This window comes from Ochlerotatus camptorhynchus, unplaced genomic scaffold, assembly GCF_037179485.1.
Source record: "Ochlerotatus camptorhynchus isolate MF236.1 unplaced genomic scaffold, CSIRO-AGI_Acam_v1.1 ptg000023l, whole genome shotgun sequence".
NCBI classification, from domain to species: Eukaryota; Metazoa; Arthropoda; class Insecta; order Diptera; family Culicidae; genus Ochlerotatus; species Ochlerotatus camptorhynchus.
This window is the reverse complement of record NW_027040515.1, coordinates 1,296,678-1,319,818: the sequence shown is the minus strand read 5'-3', so window position 1 is coordinate 1,319,818 and position 23,141 is coordinate 1,296,678. Positions and strand designations below refer to the sequence as shown.

At 40.7% G+C, this 23,141-nt stretch overlaps 2 protein-coding genes and 1 non-coding gene across 4 annotated transcripts in view; 1 reads left to right on the top strand and 2 right to left on the bottom strand.

Annotated features, from left to right (window-relative positions):
* Positions 1-23,141, top strand: part of Rpp25 (ribonuclease P protein subunit Rpp25) — a 489,635-nt gene that overhangs the window by 437,784 nt on the left and 28,710 nt on the right. The window contains exon 2 of one of the 2 annotated variants that reach the window (XM_065228737.1): positions 3,276-3,325. The exons of the other annotated variant lie outside the window; for it this stretch is intronic. The gene's annotated coding sequence lies outside the window, so the exon portion shown is untranslated. The remainder of the gene's footprint in view (positions 1-3,275; positions 3,326-23,141) is intronic. 2 annotated transcript variants of the gene reach the window in all.
* Positions 1-23,141, bottom strand: part of Tdc2 (Tyrosine decarboxylase 2) — a 28,684-nt gene that overhangs the window by 1,546 nt on the left and 3,997 nt on the right. Inside the window, exons 2-6 of the mRNA XM_065228622.1 lie at positions 13,868-14,299; positions 3,141-3,211; positions 2,814-3,050; positions 2,437-2,748; positions 1,978-2,371 (exon numbers count right to left, since the gene is read on the bottom strand). Coding sequence (XP_065084694.1) covers positions 1,978-2,371; positions 2,437-2,748; positions 2,814-3,050; positions 3,141-3,211; positions 13,868-14,234 — 1,381 coding nt within the window. The 5' untranslated portion in view covers positions 14,235-14,299. The remainder of the gene's footprint in view (positions 1-1,977; positions 2,372-2,436; positions 2,749-2,813; positions 3,051-3,140; positions 3,212-13,867; positions 14,300-23,141) is intronic.
* On the bottom strand, positions 3,456-3,559 carry TRNAY-GUA (transfer RNA tyrosine (anticodon GUA)). Its single transcript has 2 exons — positions 3,523-3,559; positions 3,456-3,491 (listed from the first exon to the last, which is right to left on the bottom strand). It is a non-coding gene; the product is annotated as a tRNA-Tyr (tRNA).

The following is a 23,141-nucleotide window of genomic DNA, read 5'->3' as shown; positions in this document are numbered from 1 at the left end:
CCTATTTTTATGTTCAAATTGGTTTAAAACAAATTTTAAAACATTTCAAAAACTAATGTCCGTAGATGGATTGCAGGACTTCAAATTTTAAAATGTTATGCAAAAGTGTTCTGAATTTAAAATCACGCTGGGATATTCAAAACTGAGCTAAAGGGTGCTACGATCAAAATTTGGTCGACCTAAACTTGGCGCATTTCTTTTAATCGAGCATTTAAAAAACCTGAACACCCCTCATTTTGTAGATGCGTGCGTGCAGAATGATGCCTCAATTTTGATTTTGACATTTGCTCTTGAGTTATCAAAATGGCGTCCAAGCAAGAGGAGCAACGCATCAAAATTTTGCACGCGCATCGAACACGCCGAGTCAACGAAATCGTCAAAAGTGGCCAAATCAACTGTCGCCAACGTAATAGCCAGAAAGCCTGGATCGGGGGGAAATCGTAAGTCGGAAGCCGCAGCGACGACAAAAAGAGTGGCCAGTGGTTTCAAGCGGATCGTGTATCGAGCTAAAAAACGAGTAGATTTGTCGGATAATAAGCAGATAGTGACTCCAAATCGCGACGATAAACAAAACAAGACGGCCAAAACACGATCCCGGAAGCTGTACACGACGATTCGGATGCTGACGAAGTTCGATTGCGTGGTAATGGACGACGAAGACTTCAAACAGCTTCCTGGACAGGAGTCTTATAGCAGGACAGACAATGTCAAGCATATGAAAGTGTCGAAGCTCACTAAGAAATATTTGGTTTGGCAGGCTTGAAAAGCGACATTTTCATTGCAACCGGGACCGTCAACCAGGAAATTTACATGAATGAGTGTCTGGAAAAACGTCTGCTGCCTTTTCTGAAGCAACACGATTGTTCCCTGCTATTTTGGCCGGATTTAGCATCCTGTCATTACGGAAAAAGGTCATGGAGTGGTATGTTGCAACGTGCTGGTGATTTCCAAGGACAAGAACCCTCCCAACACGCCAAAGCTCCGGCCAATCGAAAAATATTGGACCATCGTCGAGCGGAACCTGAAGATGACCCAAAACACTGTTGGAAGCGAGATGCAGTTGAAAGGCAAACTGGCGTTCTGCGGCAAACAAAGTGGAACAACAGGTAACTATACATAATCTGATGGCAGGAGGTCAACGAAAGGCCCGGCAATTTGGATTTGGTCAACCGGAAGCTTAGCTGAATATTGTTTGATAAAATGAAACTTCAAAAATAAAAAATATTTTTTTAATAAAAAATTTAATCAAATACATGCATTCTTGTCAGACCAAATTTTGATCGTAACACCCTTTATGATAAGAACATGTGTGTTCCCTACTTTTTTTTCCTTTGGTTTGTTTTTTCCGTCGATCTTGTTTTCCGTGCTGAGCACCAATGCAACCGACGTGCCAGGAAGGCAGCTCCCACACCTGGACCCTACCTATCGACCCACCAACTCATGAACCGGGGACCAACGGCTTTACTTCCCATCCGAAGGAAGGCGTGATCAGAGATGTTATGCCTCAGAACATCCCGGCGGCGCCGACTGGTATTGAACCCAGGCCTGCTGGGGTAAGAGGTAATCACGCTTACCACTACACCACCGGCGCAGTTATGTTCCCTACTTGTTGTTAGTTAAAACGGCTTGATTTACAAGTTATTGGTTCACTAATTTCCTTTTGATTCCCTTAAATAGTCTAATTTAGATAAATATGTTAGTTTTTCGGGGTCCTTAGGTAGTCTAGTCATTTAAAACACGGTATTACCAATCCGGAGGCAGTGGGTTCGATTCTGGACCAGGATCTAGGAAATCTTTCTTTTCTGCTTAGAAATTTTCCCGACTAATCGAACACAAGAACCAAACAAATCGACTTCCAGCAAAGTTGGATGGCTTTTGTGTCACCGTAGTGGGGTTTCCCTGTCATCCTTCAACGGCTACCAATATCCTCACGCAAGTGAGGGATAATTCCAAAAATACCACGGAAACAAAACTCACCGATATCCTCCACGATGGCGTTCTGAGCTGTGGCGCAGAATCGAATGACGTATCGCTCGTTCACCGACGCCGGAACCATGTGAATCTTCCCGGAGGCATTGATGCAGCTCAGTAGCTTCTCGTTGATCCGATCGGAGCCCTTCAGTCGGAAGCACACCAACCCAACCTTGACTTCGTTGCACACCTCGAAGCGATCGTCCTTCTGCACTAGCCTTTCGAACCGCTTAGCCAGCTCAATATGGTGGCGAATATAGTTCTGCAGTCCGGTGATGCCATAGCTTCGCAGAACGAACCACAACTTCAGCGATCGAAAGCGACGACTCAACGGTACACCCCAGTGACGGTAATCGATCGCCGAATCCGAGTAGCCATGCTTCAGATAAAGAGGGTCGACCTATTGATCGAGATTTATTTTAATCCTAAACAAAGCAATCCATTCATTTTGTAACCACCACTTACCACCAGAGCCGACGTCAACCGAATCCTATCGCGAACCCACAGCGTTGAACAGTCGAAATTCACCAACAGCCACTTGTTCGGATTGGTGTTGAACGAGTCGGCATAGTCGATTCCCTTCAGTAGATATTTCAGTTCCGGGCAAATGAACGCATTCCCAGCGTAGGCTGCATCCACATGCAGCCAAACGCTCGGGAAGCGCTGCAGAGCTTCTCCGATCTCGTTGATGTCGTCGAAAGCACAGGAACCCGTCGTACCCAGCGTAGTCGACACGTAGAACGGAATCAGCCCTTGTTGTTCGTCTTCCTCCATGGCCTGTAGATTGCATTAAGTTTCAATCATTACATCACACAGCGATGAGCTTCATTAAACGAATTCACCTTGACCAAAGTATCAGCCCGTAGGGAACACTTTTCGTCCGGTTCCAGAATCCTTAATTTCACAAAGCAAATCATAGCAGCCTTCTCGACGCAGCTATGTGCCTCCTTCGAGCAGTAGGCCATCAACTTGGACAGCAGATGGCCTTCCTCGACGAAGGGGTGCTGCTGCTTGAGACACTTGATGGCTTGCGCTCGGGCGGCCAACATCGTTACCAGAACACATTCCGAGGCAGATGTCTGTCCAGGACCCAATACCAAGACAAGTTAATTATCCCCGCTAAATAGATTATGTTTTCAATTATTGCCACTAGAGCGCGGTTAAATTACCTGAATAACACCACCGCCCTTGCTGCCCGGTTTCAGCGCTAGGAAGTGATCCGGCAGACCGATTGCTTTGCCTGGAAGGGGGAAAAAAATACAGCGGCTATTAAATAACGTTTATTTTCCTTCTTTTCGTTACAGACGAGATCGTAGCAGGCGTTGACTTTAAACTTTCCTGAAGAGAAAAGCCGGTAAGTGACACTTTGTGTTAATGGGATAATACTTCGGTCAACCTAATGAAATTAAAAAGCAATTTACGGATGCGATGGGAAAATTTTCTGCTCCTCAACAATTCATCGAAAGACAAAAATGTACTCCACTTCCTTCGAGCCGGATTTGAACCAGCGACCTATGGATCACTGAATGCTTTCTCGATCGCTTCATACTACTACAGTCCACCGCTCTACCAACTGAGCTATCGAAGGTTGTTGCGATTGAAGTTGCTATCAGCAATCAAGTCCACCAATATTCCTCCGAACAATCAAAACAACTTAATCATCCGCGATTGCCAGTAAATCAATCAAGACATGTGGAAGTGGAAGGTTGCGTGTGGGCTTTTTCATTTATCCCGCCAAAAGTGAGACACACTGGTATATCATTAGAACGTGTGAAAGAAAATGCTCGAACATCCAACATCTATTAAAAACTAATAAATTATCTCGACGGGTCGACGACGGTCGGTGAGGCGGCGCTTTTCCTACAACACATCTGTTGTCGGTGGTCGGTGGTGATGGTAGAGGAACCGCGATTTATTGGTCTTTCACCTAAATGTACACATTTTAAAAATGATTATTTTTAGAGCCCGTCGACAACACGCTCTCGCACGTTTAATTAATGATTTATTTTGATTTGGTCTTGATTATCATTATTTCTTTTACTTTATGGTTTGGTGCAACTTTACAGACACCCATTCGGGGTTGTATTGCGTTCGTTATGCGGATATCGAAGCGCGTAGAATGTAGAACGTGGGGAATGGTGTTTTGTTTATACATAAAATTCGGAAAAATAACATTCCATCCATTAACGTCAGAGGTGTTCGGTGGATTGGAAATCATGTGAGGAAGCATCTCGAGAATTTCTTATGGTTCCGGGAGTACATTGAGTACTTTGAACCGTAATTACTGCGTATTACAAGTGCCATTACTGGCGAGTATCCGGGATAAAAGCAGAGTGGATTTGAAGCGAACTGCCTTCGAAAACATAAACCTAGGCAGTTTCTTGAAACACTGCCATTGAAAACAAGATAATCAAGCATATTGCTGACATTGACAGTTCCTTGGCTCTCAGAACCAGTTCGCTCCACTGTTATACTTGACACTCTGTAGTCATCACCAGGTTTGCTTCAACTAGCTTTATATCGACCGACCTGTGTATGTTATGAAGTTTTTCAATTCAATTCAATTTAGTTTTATTTTTCATATGAACATTGTATAATAGGTAGTTAGCTACTGGCATAGAGATTTGGAATTTACTTACAACTATATCATCGTCAATTCGTCGCGGCGATTGTTAATTAAAAAAAACTAGAAAATATATGTCATGAAGTGAATTGATCACATAAACACGATCAATATCCCAAGCAGTGTTGGGTGCCGTCACCGTAGTCGACGCATTCCCTGTGATAATTGACTGCCTTTGCTTTCAATACTATAAGCTATCAAAGTACAGTACTAAACTAAAATGTCATATGACAGTCTCTGTCATAAGACACGGTTGCCGAAGACCGTCACGTATTTATGTATTTTAGTTTTTCTCATAATAAGAGATGCTAATGTTGTGCTTGTGTGGGCGGAAACTTAATCATATTTTGTCATGGAGTGTTGTGGTTTTGAGATGCTCGATTACCCTGGAGGGATCTTTTTTTTCTTACTGAGTAGAAAATCATGGGAAGTATTTATATTCTACATATTTTCATAATATCATATAGATTCATTGGGTAGGGATGGGACGCCGATTTGGATGGGGAGAGTGGAATTGTCATGTCCCTGTTGTTAACATTTCGTGAATTGAAGGTGGGCTCTTCTCCCCACTCAATGGGGCATGATGCCCAAGTAACAATTTTGGTTCTATGAAGGTTCTGTAGACCATGATTTAGACTTATAGAATGCTATAAAACCTCTATAAAATTGGAAATGTTGCTTGGGTGGCTTGTTCTGTATTATTTTGGAACATTTTTATCATTGGAAGGAGATTTTTATTGCTCTCGTGGATCACGCGTAAGTGTCTCTGCTTACGGGTCCACCCTCTGTTTTTGGTCCTTCATATAATTGTAAATTGAATACAACCAGATATCGTACTTGATCAAGTCATATGAGGTGGACTGTGTTACCGCGGGATACCTGTTAATGTTTGTTGCCTCTGTTATGACATACATAATTCTTCCCATGTACATCTAATAGAGCTAATCAACAACAATTAAAAAAAAAATATAGAATTTTTTTGAAGCAAGCTCTACCAGCTTACACTCTTCACCACATTTTAGGGCATTACTTTAGCTTACTACTACTACTTTACAAAAAAAAATTTATTAAATCGAAGGGGGCCCCAGGTTGAGAAAATCAACGTTTTATGTTGTTTTACTATAAATTTTCTGAGTTTTTTTCCTTTCAGCTTATTTTTTTTCTCAAAGAATATTTCGACAGTGAGTGTTCATAAAGGTCTAATTGCAATGATCGATTCTCTTCGTTGATTTTCTCTTTTGTAAATAACTCGCTTGGATTAACATTTCTAAAGGGCGAACACGAAATTATTGCGACACCGAAAATGTCATGCCAATTTTCTTATAATGTTTAGAATCAAACTAAAATTTTAGGGTAGTTTTATACATATATTTACTTCAAAAATCAAAAGAAAAGTTAATCGATGGAGCCTTGAGTGTAAAATTGAACGCATTTTCGCTTGATGCCCTTCATCAAAGTCTTTACAGTGTCATCCGGTACCAGTTTCTAAGTTTTTTTCAATTTTCTTAACATGTCCTTCTCGTCTTTGACTGTCTTCTTGCTCTTCCGAAGTTCCCGCTTCATTATTGCCCAGTACTGCTCCACGGGGCGCAACTCCGGACAGTTTGGCGGATTCATGTCCTTTGGAACAAAATGGACAGAATTGGCCTCATACCACTCCAGGACACTTTTAGAATAGTGGCATGATGCCAAATCTGGCCAAAATAGCGGAGCTTCGTCGTGCTGCTGCAAGAACGGCAAAAGGCGCTTCTCGAGGCACTCAGATTTGTAGATCTCGCCATTTACTGTGCCCTTTGTCACGAAAGGCTCACTCCTCAGTCCGCAAGAGCCAAATGAGATATTTGGAGGCGAACTTCGACATTTTCTTCTTCTTAAATTTGTCATCCACATCGAACTTGCTCTTGCCGGTGAAAAACTCCAACCCCGGAATTTGCTTAAAATCGGCTTTTATATACGTTTCGTCGTCCATCACACAGCAGCCATATTTTGTCAGCATCTTCTCGTAGAGCTTCCGTGCCCGAGTTTTAGCCGTCGATTGTTGCCGCTCATCGCGGTTTGGGAAGTTCAGTACCTTGTATGTATGTAGTCCAGCTCTCTTCTTTGCATTCTGGACGTAGCTCTGCGACATGCCGATCTTTTTAGCCAAATCACGGCTTGAGACGTTGGGATTTGCTTTAATCATCCGCTTCACCTTTCCCTCCGTCTTTTTGTTCTCCGGTCCCGGTTTTCTTCCAGCTCCTTTGCCGTGGTCCAACGTCAACCGCTCCTGGAACCGCTTCAACACTCTGGAGACGGTTGAATGGTGAATGTTCAACATTTTTCCCAACTGCCAGTGCGACAGGTCAGGAAATTCCAGGTGTTTGGAAAGAATTTGTTCTCTCAACTCGCGTTGGTTCACCTCCATTTTCGTTGAATCGAAAAACACGACTTCGAGTTTGACAGCATGTACACAATACACATCAATGAGAAAGTGTGCAAAATTTGGCTGATTTTTACCCAATGGTAAAAAAGTTATGCCCTGTTGAATGTGTCGCAATAATTTCGTGTTCGCCCTTTAGGTGCGTTTGCTGTTGCTTTTGATTGCCAATACAATCTGTATTGGACAAATTTCCGAAAATTGCTTCCCTTATCTGTAAGAATTTAAAGAGAAAATTGACGAAGAGAATCGACCAGGGTTACTGATATTCACATCGTACGGCTCAAAATCACTCTTCTCTCCGAACGCGTTCGAAAGAACGAAGCAAAGCAAGCATTCTCGAGCGATGCAAACGATGCTTTGATTCGAGTCTCTGTAAGTGATCAGTGAGCGAGGATTATTCCTGCTGTTCTTGCTGTCCTCCTCCTCCTTCCAGTCTCGTTCAATTCGCATCGTCCGTATGAATTGATGTTATCGGTTGTAGTTGCGTGCGATGCAAAACGATGCGAAGCGATGCGATGAATATTCGCGGTGAATATTCGCGGTGAATATTCGCGACGAATATTCGCGTGAATGCTGTGTGGGAATGTTAACTGTGAAAAGTTAAGTGCCACATTGAGAAAACGACACCATTACCATTCATTATTGCTTTTCTCTTCAGTTCCAGTAGCTAACGCATTGCTCTGAAGCATTCGTTGTGAATGTTATTCGGCTGCGAATCGAATCGCTGTCGAATGCATCTCTCAAGTCTTCGAGCAGAAGTAAGCAGCTGGTAAGTGACTCAGCGAATGATAGCGAAAAGGAGAGGGAGCAAAAAAACGAACCATTTGTGCAGCACTGTATTTGTGCATAACTACACGGTAACCGCAAAATACCCAATAATGACTACAAAGTAAGCATTTTCGAGGGAGACTGGGACTACCCATTAAATGAGTAAAAATATTACCCATTTATGAGTATTTGTTACTCAAAAATGAATACTTACTACTTGTTTTTGTAGTTGTAATTACTCATAAATGGGTAAAATTTTACTCATTTAATGGGTGGTCCCAGTTTCCCTCAAAAATGCTTACTTTGTAGTCATTATTGGGTATTTAGCGGTTACCGTGGAGCGCAACGTTTACTGTGACAGCATCTGCTGATGAGCAGCAGACAATGCGATGCATGATTCGTTGTGAATATCTGCAACCTTGGAATCTACCATCGCAGTTAGACCCTTATGCATGCTCACTTTCGACCGTGGATTCCCGGTAATCTGGCCGTTCTGAACACTTTCTAGTTTGAACCCTGCTAATCTGCACGTCGTGCAAACTAAAAATGGCTCAAACATCATCTAGCAGATGGAATAGAGTAAAACGAAATGGAACGATGTGGAATGGAACGCAGAATTAGTACAAAACAGCAAATTCCACGTGATAAACCAGCCTACGGCTAAAAATCACGATAATAAAGAGATGAAAAAACAGCAAATAGGGCTACCAGAAACTCGCTTTTATGATGCCCCCCTCGAGTTAAGTGATGTTGGACATAACATAAAATTAATATTTGAATCAGCCTTATCTCAGAATAAAGTCGAAAATTTCTCAAAAATTTCCGGAGTTTCCCTCAATAATTTCATGATTCTTTCCGGTATTCGCCAAAAATACAAATCGCTTTAGGAATTCCCTCCAAAAACATACAATATTTCCTCGTAACACATAGATATTGGAACATTTTTGAAGTTCCAGAGTGTTATAAATTGTTCCAAGTTTCATCTTTTACTTTTCAAAATTCGGCCTAACGGCGCTACACCGTTGGTCAGACTATCTGTGTTTTTCATTGTACCGGAAAATCCAGATTATTATTTTTTAGCAAAATTTACCAGAGGCCAGTACTCTTTTAGTTGTGCAATTAAAAATTCAACCATGTAGCATTCTAAAGTCTGGGAATCGGAATCCGGACACATAAAACCAGGTGCTTCTCGGGATTGAGTTGACGTAACAAAAATTTAATTTCTTAAAAAATAATGCAAAATACTACGACGGTGTTCGTATGAACTCGCGGACTTTCTTTGGAATTCTCGGCATCATCTGCCGCACATTAAACTGGTCAACTTCAGCGGCCATTTTGGTTTTCCAACATCGAGCCATCTGGGCAGCGTCCTGAGTCGTCTTTCCAGTTTCGTTGGGTGGATAGACATCCTTGTCGTCGAAATCCACCATATTGTCGCGACTGTAGTGGCAGCTTGCCAAATCTGGTCAGAACTTCACTGGACCTTTTTGAGCCTTAATGGAAGGTAGTATACATTTCTCCAGTCTCTCTTGCTTATACAGCTTCGAGTACATCGTTGTTGGTGAAGAAAAGCTTGGTTTTGAGTCCGCAGCTGTAAATTCTTTGCCATCTTTGATCGTCAGTTTCCGGGCGAATTTATCGGCGAAAACAAACTTGAATTGGCTGGGGACATCATCCCGTCCCAGATAAAAATTTCGTCCGGGTACCTGCCTGAAATCCATTTTGACATTTGTTAGCGAAATTTCGTGCAGGATCAATTTTCTTTTTCTCGTCTTCCATCTAGTACAACTTTTTTAATACTGCACGTATCGAGAAGAAACTTTCACCACTGAAACACGTATACCTTCAAAACAAACCGGTGTCAAAACATTCCAAATCCGACGACAAGAGGTGCTGCTATAGAATAACTAAAGTGTCCGGATTCTAAGTGGGCCAGACTTTACTAGATATTTCAATCAAATATCAATCAGATTTAGCTTGCCGTTTTACTTGTCTACCGAGTTGAATTCCAGGCCAATCTGAAAGAATTTCTGGGATATTTCTGTGGCAGGAGAGTTCAAAGTGACAATCCTGACACTACCACTAATGAACACCTGGCTGAAAATCTCTTAAATGTTAGTCAATCATTTCTAAACAGAGCTCGAAGGGAATATCGATAATAATTCCATGGGAAGATTGTTCTGAATATACCTCATACAATTCTTTCTCTTCTTCTTCGCATTTCAATCTAAATGATTGTCACATTTTAGCTTATTGTGTGCTCTCAACTTTGAGATTTATGAAGAATACTCATAGATAATTTTAAAGAAAATACATTTTTTATTAAAATTATTCAAAACACAAAGATAAACGTACACACTTAGAAAAACTCATGTAAATGCAGGTGCTCTGAAAGTGATATATACGAGTGTCAATTTTGACATAAATTTACGTCATAACAGACGCGAAATATAGCTCAATCAAACGTACTTTTCGTTGAGCAACGAACTTTTCAGTCTCAGAGCACTTAACATGATATGTTTGTTTACGTCTCATCTTTTACGTCAAAGATGGATTCCCCTTCCTTCTCTCATTATAATTATAGGCACTTCCAACAGTAAATATATGAAAGTAGATCCCAGCGCAGCAAACATGGAGCTGCATGTGCAAAACGCGAAGTTTATGTCCGAGATTTGTACTCCGGAAAATTTGAAGTGATAGTGCAAGTCTGTGATCATGTCGATCATATTTGGACTCCGTCAAGTAGGATTAATATTCCTCTTGTCGGTCTAAGTGTCCCTAATATTGGGCCCATACATTCATTTCGAAAGAAAGCATTTTTTACAGTGCTGAATAGCAGATATTTATCGATGGGCTCAATCTTTAGATCCATAGACCAACATTAGAACCATTTCCCCAATGTCCTCAAGTTGTAAGTAAGTAAGAAAAGTAAACAATTTCAGCCTAATGGCCCATTTGGCCTAATGGAATTCTACCTAATGGCGTTCCGCCTAATGGCATTCAGTCTAATGACCAACATATTATTGCCAATTCAGAGAAAAATTAGCATTTGGCGTCAGATTATCAGCTTTAATAGCATGTTGTGGCTGTCAGTTGCGTCGAATTGTTTTCCCTAAAACGGTAATATAGAAAAGTCGAGAAAATATCGGATGGATAAAATCCGAGATGTATCATTTTGTAAAAAGTGTCGAGTGGTGCTCGAAAAGTTAACATCCTCTACATTTCTCCTCAAAACTGATGTTGCAAATCAAAAAAAAATGTGTAACGAAATAGTGTTAGGTTTTGAACGCTTATAACATTGTCATTTATGAATTTAACTAAATTTTAATTTACATAATTTTATTCAGATATAATGTAAGATTTGTTTGGTATAAAGATGATAGGTGTTGATCAAAGGTTAACTATTGAAAATTAATTCGCTAGTGTGAGATTTGTTGAGCATCTAGAATTGAGATTTAGATGTGTCGCCCCCCTTGGGTTATCCTGAGGTTAATTTCTTATTTTTTTTTCGCATAGAATTTCGTGGATCTGGGAATTTTTGAAAATAGTCAACCTAATTATTTTAAAAATCACCCAGCTTAGCCATTTCAGATCGAAATATTGTATTCAATTTAATGCATTTTAAAATCAAGTGGCTTTGCAATTTTAATTTGAAATATTTATATGTCCATCAGAACCTCAATTCTCATGAGTTGTTTTAATAGAGCTTATTCTGAAATGATTTTTATGTGTGAGGGTATTTTTGAAATTAATTGGGCTAATTTAATTTATTTTCGAAATCACCCGGGTTTGTCATGTCAACTATTTGTAAGCAAAATTGAACATCTATTCCCATTCATGTTTTAAAAAGAATTTGAGATTATTTAAAGCATGGACTTGCATGTATAAGGATTTTGAAAATAGTTATGCTAATTTAAGTTATGCCATTTCAAATTGTAATATTTATAAGTCAAATTGAACCTTGATTCTCAATAGTTGTTTCAACAATATGTGAGGTAATTTTAAACAGATTTCAGCATATATGAGGGTATTTTTGAAAAGAGTTAGAGAAATTTAATTCATATGACCAATCACCTGGCTTTGCCACTTCAGATTGAAATATTGATATTTAAAATTGAATTTCCATTCGCATGAGTTGTTTCAAAAGTATTTGAGGTTATACTGTAAAGAATTCCGAATATTTGGAGCATAGACTTTCATGTTTATGGGTAATTTCGAAAAAGTTATACATAATTATTTAATTTATGTTAGAAATCACCCGGCTGTGCCATTTCAGATTGAAATATTTATAAGCAAATATATCATATTAACAATATGATCCATTCATGCCTTTTCCAAATATTGCAATGGCGACCCGCAAAATATTGCTTCACAATCATTCAATTACAGGGGTGCGAATATAGCACATATTACAAAAGTAAGAGTCAAATTATTTTCATTAATTACATTGTGTATATTGCTATAAAATTTGTCTGACATGTCACTGTTGTCATCAAATAAAATGAAATACAGAAATACATTCATTTGAAATATTAAACAAATTTTCATTTGGTTTACCCCTCGTGACGATAAACAAATACATTAGTACCCTTTTTGGCCACAGAGGTGCTTTCGTCGCTAAAAATTCGGTTCGCCAGCTAAGCGAAAAAGTGGATCATACTGTTAATATAATATATTTGTTATAAGTCAAATTGACCTTCAATTCTCTTTAGAAGTTCCAAGTTCCATTTTTGGTTAGTCTGTAAAAATTTCTGCATAGCTTAAAGAAGTATTTTTATGTAAGAGGGTATTTTTTTAAATTAATTAGACTAATTTAATTTATTTAATTATAATTCATGTGATAATGGAAAGTTTTGTAATTGCTTTTCATGACCTATTGTTATCGAAAGGTGAAGATTATTTTGACATTGCAATTGCTGCTGGTCAATGATTAGTTGAATCAATGAACCACAATCTTATAAGACCCAAGTTAGCGACATGTACCCTAAATACCTCTTTTGAATTTGATTTTGTTCTAATTTGAGCCAAGAAATCATCGATAATGGTCAGTGTAGTTCTGGTAACTCATTATTATATTTTTGAATGTTCGATGCGTATAATAGTATCGGGCATGATATTGAAAATTGATATGAATTATATAAAATCATCGTGTCACTTCTACGGCAGCACCCGGAACATGTATGGTTGTAACGCCAAATATAGTCACAAATAAACTAATCGGGGATACCCAAAACATGTGCGTATGGAACCATTTTGCTCTGGAGACTCAATGTGATCAAAAATGTTCTTCTTTCGTAGTCTCATATGGTTTGATAGGTCGTATGATTAGCTTTGACTCAAATAAGATTTTGACCACGTCCTCGAAGGCACTCGGAACATGTCGGATGAGGTCATTGAGATCTTGGCTTTATCAATCTCTCTTTGAATTTAATTACCATTATATGTACTTTTACTTTTTTACCATTATATTGGCAACACTGCCAGCGCTGTCTCGCAACATGTTGTGAGACTCTCTTAGAGAGACAACACGTGGTTACTCAACGGTTAAATGGCTTTAGACCTTAATGCCAGTAACGCACCACGAAAAGGTACTCTACCAGGCGATCTACTAGGTGTTACTGGGTAAATCCTAATGCAGGAAACCAGTATTGTTTTAAATCTAAAAATAGCTTTCAGGATCACAGCAGGTGAAGGTATTGTCAATTCAGAGAAAAATTAGCATTTAAACTTACAATCGCAGCATGCTCCGTTTGTCAAAAATTTGACGCATGATGCTAATTTCTCCCCTTAACTGATAATATTTCCTTGTAAATATTGGTCATATGGGAACTAATATCAAGATTATCTATTCCTTTAAGGTGAAAGTTGATACAATCCACGAATGGCCATTATTATGTTTTTTTAACTGCCATTTTGAACTTTGACTTTACGAATCTTAGAAACTACAAATATTTGGCGAAGCCAATCTCCAATAATAACGGCCATTTATGGATTCTATCAAGCTTCACCTTAAAGTTATACGTACCATACTATAAGGCAATGAATAACAGAAAATTATTTACGAATTAATATTGAACATCACTCACCCAACCAATCCAGCACGATCGTCTCCAGCTCGGTGCACGCCGGACTGGCAGCCCACGAGAACCCGATGCATCCGATTCCGTCGCTCAGCATGTCGCCGAGGATGGACGGAAACGAGTTGCCCGACGGAAAGTACGCATGAAACCGCGGATGCTGCCAGTGTGTCACTCCGGGCATGATTTTGCTCTCCACATCCTCCATGATCTTTTCCCACGGTTCCGGATCCTCCGGGGCTTCACCCGGCAGCAGGTGCCGCAGATAGCCCGGTTCAACGCTGGGCGTAACCCGGCGCTGTTCCAGCGTTTCCAGATAGTTGCAGATGTACTCGACCATTTCCGTGCCGCGACGGCGAAACTCCCGGCTGTCCATATTTGGTGCAATTCGGTGGTGCGCTTTTTTTTTTCTCTGTGCTTTCGAACTATATTTGAGGGCACCTACATATATGGCCGGAGAGAAGAGGAATGGAATTTGTAAATAATGCCACCGCGCTTTGACTATGACCATTCGCGCTACGTGAATGGTCCATGCGTGTGAATGTGGAAATAGATCCGTGAATCAGTTCGGACAGAATGCTTTATTTACATACATTTTAAAAATAGACAGAGGATGCTTTTAATGACTTTTCCGTCAATATGTGAACACTGCGAACATTCATCGAGACTCGAATTACAATAAACGGAGTAAAAAATTCCGCCAGCATTCGGTGGAAGTGAGACTCTTGGGTTCAGGTTCAATCGTTGTTGGCTTGGCCTTTGAAATACATACGTCGTCAGGCTGCATAGGGGGGTGTAAAACTGTCGGTCCAGTTTTTCGCGGGAAATGATTCACTTTCCAACTGCGATGTAATGAGATATTATTTGTAATATCAGTTCGGTCGGAAATAGAGCATGATTGGTATCGATAAACGGCGTTGATAATTTCTTGAGAATCGAGAACATCTGTCTTATTGATTTCAGGCAGCCAGTTAATATATTCGTAATGGCATATATTTTCAACAATTTCATCTGGTCTGTACAATTGTAATGCCGATCAATTTCGGGAATTTTCTATGACATATTACAGTCTAATGTGTCTAACTTGCATACTGACAGATGGACCCCGGGAAAGTTTATTCGAAATTTTTCTTGGCGAAGAAAGTCTACGAGTAGGCCATTTGCTGTTGGCGCAGCTCCACTTGGTTATTTGGGTGAGATCATTCCTTTTTATTTATTTATACAGTAACCCATCCCTATAGTTAGGACATCAATTGTGCTTATCGTTTACCAAAACGAACCCTGCTGCGAACCCTACCCTCTTATCCAACATCCCAGTGATTCCTCGTGGAAGTGCAGAGGATTTCTCGGCTTCCATCAAAGCGAGTGTCACGTCAACACATTCCTACCCATTCCTTTCTTGACCTGCGTTCGGACGCGGCCGGCGCTGGTATTTCCTAGTTTGAGATCAAGAGTTTTTACACATTGAGGATGATTGCTAGTCCCAAGCATCGTCTATTGGTTCTCTGTGTAATTACAGCTGATCTGGCAACAACAGAGTAGCAACCGTGGGCGGTCAATCATGCTCTCATGCAGTGCAGCAAACGTGGAGTAACAATTTGAATTTTGCACGTGTCGTAGAAGCTGATATTTGAGCACTTAAAGATTCGAAGTTGTTTCGAGAATAAGGATGTCACAGCGATTCACCTTAATGCTCATGAACTTCTAGTCTAGTCTAGGTTTTGATCACTTCTCTGGGGGGTATTTGGAACATTTCTGGATGTATTTTATTGCTCTGAGCACTCGTAAAACAGTTTTGATTTGTTTGATGATACGTTCTGGTATGAATTACAAGTATAGACCATTTTCCCGAGGACATTAGGAACATGATCGGATGTAGCCTGGGTACTCAATATGACTGCTAGTTATAATGTTAATAAAGTTTCTTTACATGTAACATCAGAATCACAGAATTCAGAAGTTCTGCCTTTGACATATCGAATTATATGTAGAATCAAAATAAAACATCATAGAACATCGACCAAAGGAGGCATGGGCTTGTAGAAATATCGACTTATGGAGAATACGATATTGCCAATTCAGAGAAAAATTAGCATTTGGTGTCAGATTATCAGTTTTAATAGCATACAGCGGCTGTGAGTTGCGTCGTAATGTTTTCCCTGAACATGGGAAAATGAAGGGATCGCTGAATCTATCGAGTTATAGAAAATATCGAGTTATAGGATATCGAATTGTAGAGATTTGACTGATAATTATTGGTTACTGGCAAACATTCATCAGCTAGCAACTTATTTTGTTACAGTTTGTCAAAGGAGAAATATGGAATTTTATCAAAAATCCAAAAGTCACTTTTAGTTAGCGAACAATTTCTTAAATTAATAAGCCTTCAATGGTTAGGCCCTTTTTTGTGGTTGTCATCAAAGTGGTAGACCATTTGCTAAGCTTTTTCTTAACGTTAAATAAATGAAAAACAAATCATCGGCCCTGTCTCAAGCAGTAGGGCCTAGCCACAGACAAACAGACATAACTCTTAGAAGTCCTTAAAAGTTAGAAATCCTTCAAAAATATCATCAAGCGTATTTTGCATGCACACTAGCACTCTCTATCATACACATTCCCAAGCATTGGTTTGCATCCCTCGATATCACAGCCTTATTGCCCATGATTTAGACTTATAGCTTACTTTAAAACATTGGTAAAACTTGCAATACTAATTGGGTTCAGAAAAGCCGAGAAAACTGGAGCCAACGAACAGGCGGCGTCCAGCTTACTGGTGGAACGAGGAAATTAGCACCTTCCGTGCTACTTGTCTTCTAGCCAGAAGGCGTGCTCAGAGAGCAAGAACAGAAGCCAGGGCTGCACTGAAACGAAAGATAAAGCTGAGCAAGTCAAATAGTTTCAAGGAGCTGTGCCGCGACACCGATGCCAACCCCTGGGGCAACGCATACCGAGTCGCGATGGCGAAGATCAGAGGTCCATCGAAGCCGGTTGAAATGTGTCCCAACAAGCTGAAAGTCATCGTGGAGGGACTTTTCCCACAGCATGACCCAACGAACTGGCCACCTACGCCATATGGCGAGGTAGATGAAGACAACGTTGAACAAGTCTCCAACGAGGAACTCATAGCAGCAGCGAAAGGGTTGAAAGCGAATAAAGCTCCCGGCCCGGATGGACGGGCGTTGAAGGCGGCGATCCAGACATTCCCGGACATTTTTAGGATGGTGCTGCAGAAATGTCTGGACGAGGGTCAGTTCTCTGATAGGTGGAAGGTACAAAAGCGGCCAATATGCTTGCTGGATACTGTCGGAAAGCTCTTGGAGAGGATCATCCTGAATAGGCTGACGAAATGCACGGAGAGTGAACATGGATTGTCGGAGAGGCAGTTTGGATTCCGGAAAGGGAGATCGACGGTGGATGCAATTCGGACAGTGATTGGCAGAGCAGAGAAAGCTTGAAAACAGAAGCAGAGAGGCAATCGATACTGCGCCGTGATTACGATTTATGTGAAAAATGCATTCAATAGCGCCAGCTGGGAGGCCATCGCCAAGGCGCTCCATAGAATGAGGGTTCCAGACTACCTCTGCAGGATTCTAAGTAGTTACTTCCAGAACCGGGTCCTGGTCTACGTGACAGACACGGGGCAGAAATCGCTTAGAATCACGGCGGGAGTTCCACAAGGCTCCATTCTAGGTCCCACGCTGTGCAACGGAATGTACAATGGCGTGCTGACTCTCAAGCTGCCCAAAGGAGTTGAGATCGTTGGCTTTGCGGACGATGTCGTCTTGACGGTAACCGGTGAGACGCTGGAAGAAGTGGAAATGCTGGCGGCCGAGGCGATAGATACGATTGGTAACTGGATGCAAGGAGCGCTTCGCAGATAGCCCACCACAAAACAGAAGTGATGTTGGTCAGTAACTGCAAAGCAGTGCAACGGGCAGAAATCACCGTTGGAGAGCACACCATTGTTTCGAAGCGCGTGGTAAAGTATCTGGGAGTGATGATCGACGACCGGCTATACTTTAATAGCCACATCGAATATGCTTGCGAGAAGGCGGTGAAGGTCATCAACGCAATAGCCAGAATCATGCCGAACAATTCTGGTCCAAGCAGCAGCAAGAGGCGTCTTCTGACTAGTGAGTCCTCATAGATACTAAGGTACGGAGGTCCAGCCTGGATTGAAGCGCTGAAAACGAAGCAGAACCAAAGGAAATTGAGCAGTACGTTCCGGCTCATGGCCATGCGAGTCGTGAGTGCGTACAGAACCATTTCGATGGAGGCAGTATGCGTTATCACCGGTATGATCCCAATCGGCATCACCTTGGCGGAGGACTACGAGTGCTATATGACGAGAGAAACCAGAGGAGTACGAAAAATGGTGAGAACGGAGTCGATGGCTAAGTGGCAGCAAGAGTGGGATGCAGCAGAGAACGGTAGATGGACACACAGGCTAATACCGACTCTTTTGACCTGGGTGAACAGGAAGCATGGAGAAGTCAACTTCCACTTGACGCAGTTCCTGTCTGGTCATGGCTGCTTCAGAAAGTACCTGCATCGGTTCGGACACACAACGTCACCCTTCTGCGTGGTCTTCGTGGTCTACGTGGTCTTCGAATGTCCTAGATTTGATGATGTGCGAGAGGATATGCTCGCCCTTAGCACGGAGAATGTCGTCGAAGAAATGTGTCGAGATGAGGGCACCTTTAACGCCGTCAGCAGAGCAGTAACGCAGATCATGTCAGCGCTGCAGCGAAAATGGCGAGAAGACCAACTAGAAAGTAGTAATGTGCTAGCACAAGTGCGAACTGAAAGCCGAAGCCGGGAGAACTCTCCGTCAGAGTAGGCTGAATCCACCACCGGGGATAACCGAGTAGAACGTGACGCTGGGAGCTAAATGGCTCACAAATTGGAGAGACGATCAGCGAAATGGAAGCGCCAATTAGCTGAGGTAAAGTGAGGTGCGTAGTGCACGGCCCCCTCCGAAGTAATACGACAAGTGGTTCCGCGGGAAAAGGACAAGGCGTCCAAGGAGGTTTTAGTGCGGTAAGAATCCCACACACCGTGTCACCGCGACTGTTGTGCGCCCAGTCGTCAAGCGGTGGCACGAGGTTTCCTCCTTGCCAAAAAAAAAACACACACACACACACAGTTTAATGTAGATCACAATCTTCACCAACTTGAGTGGTTCATGATTCAAGGACTGCAATATATTATTACAAAATGCTTCGTAAGTTTCCTTCCACCTGGTTGCTCCATCTTATCCTAAATCAAAAGTACCGCAATTCTAGACTCTTGCCACGAAAAAAAAAAGTGAGACGCCTTTATTGCGGTATTTTTTATGTATGCCTGATTTTTGTAAATCATAGGTCTGACACAACACGATTGTCCTGTTCCCGTGAAGCGAGCTAGATCGTAGCACCGCCTCGCTTTTTGCATTTTTTTAAATACTGCATTCCCAGATTTCAATTCCAATATAAAAAGTTAAAGTGTGAGCATTAGGGTGTTTCATTTTGAAAAAAGTGATGAATTTTTGATAGGCCACCCTCCAGTTCGATTCATAGCCCCAAAATATGAACCTGTGCAAAAAATGGTAAAGATTGATGAAGGTTTAGAGGTCGCGCCAATGATTTGGATTTTGTATGGAGATTTTGGTGAATTAGTATGGGAAATTATTGATTTTCGTTTACATTGCTCTAACTTTGGTTGTAGTTGTCCAAACGTTGAAAAAAAAAATATGTGGTTTTCATGACAATGATCAACAAGCCTGTTGTTGTTGCGATGAAATTGGCGTTGTTGCCTTGTACATATTCATCTGTCAATTTACCCTATTTTGCCATTTTTTCACATTTTTATAATTCTTGATACGCTGCAAAACTGAGCGTAGCAACTGTAGGCTTTTTGTTTATTGCCATAGCAATAACATACTAATTTTTTTCGACATTTGGACAAGTAGAAGCAAAGTTATAGCGATATAAGCGATTTTTTAAATTCTTCCATAGTAATTCCCATACAAATTTCAAATCATTGGCGCGACCTCTAAACCTTCATCAATCTTTACCAATTTTTGCACAGGTTCATATTTTGGGGCTATGAATCGAACTGGAGGGTGGCCCATCAGAAATTCATCACTTTTTTCAGAATGAAGCACCCTAGTGAGCATCTTAATCATTCGGTACTGGTAATCATACTTCAAAAAAATTTTTAACTGGAAAAAACTGTGCGAATTCTTAAAAACTGGAAGATTTCAAACTTTAACTGTGTGACTGGATGTGTATAAAAAAATAATAATTCACTTTAAACTGGAATATCGCCATAACTGCTCTGTACATCATAATACACGATAAAACTAAAATCAAGATATTTTTTTCCTAAAAATAATTATAAACAATTCGCGCCATTTAAATTAATTCCGCAATTTTTGTGACAGCACATCAGTCTTTTCGCGATTTTCGCAACATTATTTAATGTTTTCGCTATTTTCACGACTGAAAGATCAAATACGTGAAAATCGCGAAATTCACGCATGTTGTAACAGCCCTGCAAATATTATTCCGAAGAGAACTCCCAGGGAATTCTGCAAAGTATTCTGAAAAGGAATGGAAAGGCTTTGTTAGGAAAGCTTCAGGGCAAGTTAAAGGTAGTTTTAAGTAGAATTACATAGCAATTTTGAAGAGAATTCCAAGGGGGTTGTAAGGAAATGTATTGGAGAATTTAAAAAAAAAAATATCTGAGAATAATTTAAAGAGAATTTAGAGGATAATTCCTAAAAATATCCGAAACTCATAAACTCCAAATAAATTCTTACAAGAGCTCCAAAGCAATGCTGACGAGGGCTTGTAACGGTAGACATTTTCGTTAGGTCATATATTTTTGTTACTTGTTCTTATTTATTTTCAAATATCAATTCTTAAATTAATCGTCGTTCAATTTATAATATTAACTGAAATGGACTGAAGTTAAGCTAAATGAAACGAATTGTAGTTTGCAACTTGTATGTAAGTCTGTTGCCTACGCGTAAAGAGGTTAGCGAAAACGTATTGCTTCTCCGAAGAGTTTCACTATTCGCGTTTTTCGTTACTCGGATAGAGAAAATTGAATGGGATAGTTCTGAAAGTTGTTAGCTGTAGAAGGGAACAAGGTTAACAGACCGAGTTCGATTGAAGAGGGAAAGAGATACTTTATTTGATCTCTCACGATCGTGACTAACAAAATCCGTTGGACTTCCATTTCCGGTAATCATGCCTTGGGACTTTTCTGAGGAAAATCAGTAATCGCCTCTTCCACTTTGATCCTGACTGTGATAGAACAAGGGCGCGATTCTATAGTTTGTTCCGCGGTGTGACTGGTTAGTAGTAGGAAAACATGAAGTGTCCTCAGATTTATTTTAATCGAATCTTAATGTTTACCGTATAGGCTTAAGCTAGATATGTTTGTAGTGCGAGTTTTGTGTAAGCGTTCCAGATAACTGCAAGTGCTCAACAGCCAACCAAAGCGACCGCTCATCAATAGCGCTGCCTCAATTGGCCTCGCACCGCGGCTTTGTTTCTCATCGCCAACCCTGACCACGCTCGGGTATCAAAGCTTCCATTGCCTATCGGAAGGGGGTTGCCTGCGTTACCAAGGCACTCGGCTAACATCCAGCAAGCCACCATCCGCTGACTGAGTTCGGCAACTATTCACCATCACCGAATCGTGAAAGTACAAGCGCAGTAGGACGACATCAGCCGTCGTTACAACGACGGCATCGGTCGGGAGAAAGCCCGTAAAGCTCGCCAACGTAAGCTTCAATACTGTAGGTAGCGAACCCACACTTGCATGCAAGGCCGTTAGCACGGACACACAATGATAGCGCGCTATTGTTCTTCTGTAATCTGACAGTATAGGAGAAATGGATGTAATGTCGGCGTAAATGCTCCTAATTTGGGCCCATACATAAATTCAGCAATCGACTAAATAGCGACCAATATCCATTAGTACCGGCCCAATGACGCATTCATCTAGATAAAATTGATAAGTAGCAGATTTTGAGCGATGGGCCCAATTTTAGATCCATAGGCCAACATTAGAACCATTTCCCCTATGTGAGAGTTTTAATTTTTATTTTCACTAATACAAAACTAATCAACGATTAATTTTTGGAAACATATTATTGGCAACACACTACGAAAAAGACATGTAAATTTCAGTGCCCTGAGACCGACACATGAAAGCGGCCTTTTTAACATAACAATCAGTTGAAAAGGACGGGAAAATCAATTCAATCAAACGCACTTTTCTTCGAGTTGCCTATGTTTCAGTTTCAGGACACTTAATTTTACATGCCATGTTTGTTTACGTTCCATGATTTACGTCAAAGCTGAATTACGTCTCGTGTAAAAATAAGAATTTCTAAGTGTGAAGGTTATGATTGATGTCACTGAAGCGGGGGCCCCCTCCAAATTGGCGGCCTTGGTTTTAGCCCACCATCGTCCTACCGTTAGTACGGCACTACTTCAAAGGGCCTAAGCTCAATCCCTGTCGGCGCCGCACAGTGGGGCCGTTCTGAAAAAAGACGGTCAAAAGTCTTTTCTCATCATTTTTGACGTTTTCGAGGGTAGGTTTCTTCAGAGAAGTTGCTGAGAATGGCGATCCGGTCCTATTGAAACAAACACCGGGTTTAATATTAAGAGGGTATTACACTTAGAAAAACTAACTTTTTATACAAACGAGATAGACATATGACGTCTTGAGCAAAGTTGTAGATCTAATCATTCCATGAAATTTATCCGAAGACACCAAATTTCTATATCTTCAAACTAATGAGATATAATGATTTTTCTTTCAGGAGTACCTTAAAAGTTAAAAAAAGTTAAATCACATTTTAATCAAGTTTGACCGGTTCACTATATTCGAGAAAGTTTTAGATATCATCAAAATATATAACTTTTCTGAAGACGTCAACAACATTTATTGACTCTTGTTTGCTGTACTGTGATTTTGAAGGAAAAAATCATCAATTTTAGAAAATAAATTAAAAAAATGTGAATGTTTGTGAAATGACACTAAGCGTCATTGAGTTTTTTATAACTTTGAGCATACGTGTAGAAAAAATTAGCTTCGGGAACCCTCGGGAACAAAATTTATACAGCTATTTGATACAGCAGTTTTTACCATATAGTCTACATTATTCTCATATAGTTCTTTATGCAAATAGCTCCAATCATTAATACATGCACCGTAGGTTATTCAATGAAATGAAGGCACGTGCTGATGGATCGGAGGATGCGGCTAAGTTGGTTCATGAAGC